Consider the following 4,312-nt stretch of genomic DNA (forward strand, 5'->3'; position numbering starts at 1 on the left):
CCCCCCAGGCCTAGGAACCCCTCAGGGCGGCCTCCATAGGGATCCCCATGGGCCCCATAGGCCCTGGCACACACCCCTTGCACTCCCATAGGCCCCCAGGCCTGGAAATCCCCCAGGGAGGCCTCCATAGGGACCCCCATTGGACACCCGACCCCGGGACCCCCATGGGCCCCCCCCCCCAGCCCTGGCCTCCCCCCAGGGAGACTCCCATAGGGACCCCCGTGGGGCTCACCCAACCCTGGGACCCTTTCTGACCCCAAGGAGACCTCCACTGAGGCCCCCCTTTCCCCTTGCAGGGATCCCCATAGGGACTTCACAGCCAAGAGACCCCCCATAAGGCCTTTTGTCCCTGGGACACCCCTTTGTTCCCCCCCCCCCCAGGGATACCCATAGGGCCCCCAGCCCAGGGACCCTCATAGGGCCCTGACGTCCACCCTCACCTGCATAGGGACCCCACTGGGACCCCCTGGCCCAGGGATGCTGGGGGTTTGGGTGCTGGCCAGGGCCAGCCCTGGGGCCAGGGGGTACTGACCCCCGCCCCCGGTGCCCCCCAGCTGCGGACCATGAGGCGGCGGGGGGAGCGGGTGCCTAGGGAGAAGGCAGCGGTGGCTGCAGAAGAGGAGATGAAGAGCATGGAGAGGAAGGTTGAGCAGGGGACAGGTGAGACCCTGGCCCTGGCAGGTGGTGGGGGGGCTGTGGGGGTCTCCCTTATGTCCCCCCGCTCCTGCCTGCCCTGCCTGCAGAGGAGTACCACTGCACCGGCCTCCTGGAGCAGGACTTTCCCGAGCTCTGTGCCCGGGCTGGCATCACCAGCGTCCCCAAAGTCACCCTCCGGCCATCTCCGAGCTTCCCTACCGATGGTGAGCGGGTTGGGGCGACATTGGGGTGCGGGAAGAGCCTGTGCCTGTGGGGTCCTTCCTGGGGGAGCACAGGGCTGCTGGCAGCACCCTCCAACCCACCCTTGTCCCCGTCCTGCAGAGGAATCCACCGAGCTACCGCTGGCGGAGGTCCTTGCCCGCATCCAGCGCAAGTACAGCCGCTTCCAGCCCTGCATCCAGGTGGAGAGGGAGCACGAGGACCCCCGGAGTGTCCGTGCCGTCTTCCTGCGAGGTGGGTCCTGGGGAGCCCCAGGGTCCCCCCTGGCTCCCAGGGCTGAGAGGAACCCCTGGAAATCAGCCTGTGGGATCCCCCCCAAGCCATGCCAGTGCTCGTGGGAGGGGAAAGGCCACATCTGGGGGCTCTTCCCCCCATCTGCCCCCCCCATCCCGTGCCCTTGACCTCCTTGTCTCTGGCAGGCTGGAAGATTGAGGAGGACATGCTGGGGGTCCTGAGCCAGTGCCTGCCCGCCCTGGCTGGCCTGCAGGCAGTACAGTGAGTGCAGGCAGGGAGGGGGTCACAGGCAGCCCCCCCTCAAGACACCAGCACATCCCCTCCCTGGCAGTGGGTCCTGATGCCCAGCTTTGTCTTCCCGCAGCCTCTGGAAGGTTGGGCTGACAGAGCAGCTGCTCCCTGCGTTGGCGGCGCTGCTGGCACACTGTCCTCGTCTGCGGTACGCAGTTGAGGGGTGCTCCCTCGTTATTGCTAATTGAGGAACATGGGTGTCAGGGACGATCATTAATGCTGGCCAGGGGTGGGGGGGTTTCCTCCACAGGACGCTCAGCCTGGAGGGAAACCCCTTGCCCGAGCCCGCCTTCCACATGCTGATGGGGAGCGACAGCACGTGAGTCGGAGCTGGATCGAGCCACGCTTGGCTGATTTCCCCCCATGGGACCGCTGATGGGTCCCCAGCTGCAGGCAGCCCTGCCTGCTGCAAGACCCCCCTCCCCCCCACCTCAGTGCAGGCAGCAAAGCCCAGGCCTCCACTGCCCGTCCTGCAGGCTGGCCCACCTCTGGCTGCGCAACAACAGCATCGGGGATGCGGCCGCCCAGTTCATTGGGCAAAGCCTTTCCACCCTGAGCTCCTCCAACCGCAGCCTGGTCTCGCTCGTCCTCAGCTTCAACCGCATCTCGGACCTTGGAGCCGGCTACATTGCCAAGGTGGGCAGTGCGAGGGGCTGCCTGCTGCGGGCAGGGAAGGGCTTGGGGGTCAGCTGGGTGCCCAGCACCCTGCGCCCCAGCACCCATCCTGTCCCTCGGCCCTCCAGGGCTTGCGCTTGAACCGCTCCCTGCTCTCCCTGTCCCTGGCAAACAACAATATTGGCGACGTGGGGGCCACCAGGCTTGCCGAGGTGGGTGCCCCCACCTCTCCGGGAGCAGGGTGCGTGGCTCACCTGCCCTGAGCCCAGCCCCGCTGCCTGCCAGGTCCTGGGGCCGTTCGTGCTCACGCATGCCGAAGTGGTAGAGAGGAGGCGGCTGCTCTTGGCGGAGGCGCTGGGACGGTTCTGCACAGTGAGACTCCCCCCACTCCTCGTTTTGTGGGGGCCATGTTCCCTCCCTGCCTCTGGGAAAGGTTGGAGGCTCTCAGCAACCTGAGCACCCCTCTCCCCCAGACCCCAAAAGAGATGGAGGAACAGAGCGAGCGTCCCTCCAGCCTACATGGCAGCATGGCCCCCAACAAGCTGCCCCCAGCCAAGCATGGCAAAACCCCCGCCAAGAAGAAGGTGAGGAGGCAGGTGGCTGATGTGGGGAGCGGGGCAGGCAGAGGGAAGCCCAGCAGGCAGCTGCCAGATATCCCCAAGCTCCCCTGGCTTTGCAGGCAGGCGCTGCCCTAGGTGTGCTTCAGTTTCCCCAACCTCCCGGGGGGGCGCAGGGGGTCTGCAAGCCGCTGCCCGCTGCCCCAATCCATTGCAGGAGCCACTGCGGAGGGAGGAGGCCAGACAGTCCAAGAAGTGTGAGTGAGGGTCCGATGGGCTGGGGGGGCGCAGGGGGGGCTGTGCCTGTCTCAGCTCCCTCCCTGCTCTCCTGGCAGCACTGGAGCTGAGAGCCACCCGCAGCAGAGATGCAAAACTGAGTGGCCAGGAGAAGCTGAGCCCAGAGGTGGGGGACACTGGGGGGATGGGGTGGGGAGGGGGTGCCCAACTCTGGCTTCCCACACTCCCTCAGGGGCCCCCCCTGTGTCCAGGCGCCGGATCCGGCCAAGCAGCTGCACCCGCTGCTAGAGGAGGCCAGGCAGCACCAGGGCAGCATCATCCTGCCGGGAAACCGGGCACTCCTCAACGTCAATCTGACCTGTGAGTGAAGCGGGGTGGGGGGGCTCGTCCCCACCAGCCCCCCCACTGCTTGTCCCTGACTGCCCTCTCACTCCGCAGACAACCACATCACCGAACGGGGCCTCGGCGCGTTCCTGGCAGCGCTGGAGGGGCAGCAGCGGGAGAAGAAGCCAAAAATGCCGGGACAGCAGGGGCTGCTGTGCCTCTCCCTGGAGGTGAGCCAGGTGGGTGATGGGGCTGGCATCGCCATGGGACAGGGCCTGATGCCCTGCCTCCCCACAGAAGAACCGCATCCCTCCCACCAGCCCAGCCTTCGCACGGCTCCAGGAGCTGCTGCCGCCGCTGCAGGACCCCCTCCCCAAAAACCAGGGCCAAGAGGAGGAGCAGGAATTGGGCACCTAGCTGGCCCCCGAGGAGCTGCACAGGCACCCATGGGTGAAGGAGAGCTCGCTTCTTGCCTTTTCTTTAAACAACAAAAAAAAAGAAATCAAAACCTTTACCGTAAAAAGGAGGAAAATAAACCAGATGATACAGCATCGAACAGCAACCGGTCAGTCTTGACTCTATTATATATAATATATATATCAGACACCCCAGCGCTGGCCTCGCCGCGACATCTGGGAGGGGGAGAAGGGATGGGGGGGGAGCAGAGGTGGGACGCACCCCGGCTATCACCCCAGCTCCCTGGCCACCCCCTTGGGTCACCGATTGTCACCAGCGGCAGCCAGGGAGGAGAGCCCAGTGCTCGGAGCGTCCTCGCTGTCCCCCATCCCTGGTTGCCGGCTGGGCAGGCTGGGGGGGCCGGCGGTGGTTATTTACAGGAGGGGTGCACGTACGTACATATTTATAGGCAGCAGGGAGTGGGGAGGGGGCCGCAGCACGGAGAGGAACAGAACAAAGTGCATTTATACAGACTAGATCCAGCTCTCGCGGCCGGGGGGCGGGGGAGTGGGGCCGAGCCGGGGCTGCCATGCGAGGGGGTGAGGGGGGGCCCGGCTGCCGGCCCCGCCGGATCGTGCTCCCTCCTTCCAGCCGAAGCCCCTGGCAGTCTGGGGGGAGGCTCCCGTGGCTGCCGGCACGGGGAGGGGGGCATGGGGGGGCTGTCGGGCAGCTCCCCAGCTTTGAGCAACTCTGGGGGGGAGACCCCCCCCTCCCCACTGCAG

General features: G+C 66.4%; 1 protein-coding gene across 1 annotated transcript; it reads left to right on the plus strand.

Moving 5' to 3' along the window:
• The first annotated feature begins 563 nt into the window (after positions 1–563).
• On the plus strand, positions 564–2,930 carry LRRC71 (leucine rich repeat containing 71). Its single transcript, XM_010564198.1, has 10 exons — positions 564–660; positions 744–860; positions 979–1,110; positions 1,296–1,371; positions 1,475–1,549; positions 1,652–1,720; positions 1,878–2,037; positions 2,302–2,388; positions 2,490–2,600; positions 2,791–2,930. Exons 1-10 carry the CDS (start codon positions 564–566, stop codon positions 2,836–2,838), a joined length of 972 nt encoding a protein of 323 aa, XP_010562500.1. The 3' UTR covers positions 2,839–2,930.
• Positions 2,931–4,312: the final 1,382 nt, after the last annotated feature.

Source organism: Haliaeetus leucocephalus, unplaced genomic scaffold, assembly GCF_000737465.1.
Source record: "Haliaeetus leucocephalus isolate CR32 unplaced genomic scaffold, Haliaeetus_leucocephalus-4.0 Scaffold175, whole genome shotgun sequence".
Classification (NCBI taxonomy): domain Eukaryota; kingdom Metazoa; phylum Chordata; class Aves; order Accipitriformes; family Accipitridae; genus Haliaeetus; species Haliaeetus leucocephalus.

Coding starts and splice junctions, on each gene's coding strand:
- LRRC71 (XM_010564198.1), top strand. CDS start 564: ATGAGGCGGCGGGGGGAGCGGGTGCCTAGGGAGAAGGCAGCGGTGGCT. Junction 1,111..1,295: donor CCGTGCCGTCTTCCTGCGAG/GTGGGTCCTGGG, acceptor TGTCTCTGGCAG/GCTGGAAGATTGAGGAGGAC. Junction 2,601..2,790: donor AAACCCCCGCCAAGAAGAAG/GTGAGGAGGCAG, acceptor AATCCATTGCAG/GAGCCACTGCGGAGGGAGGA.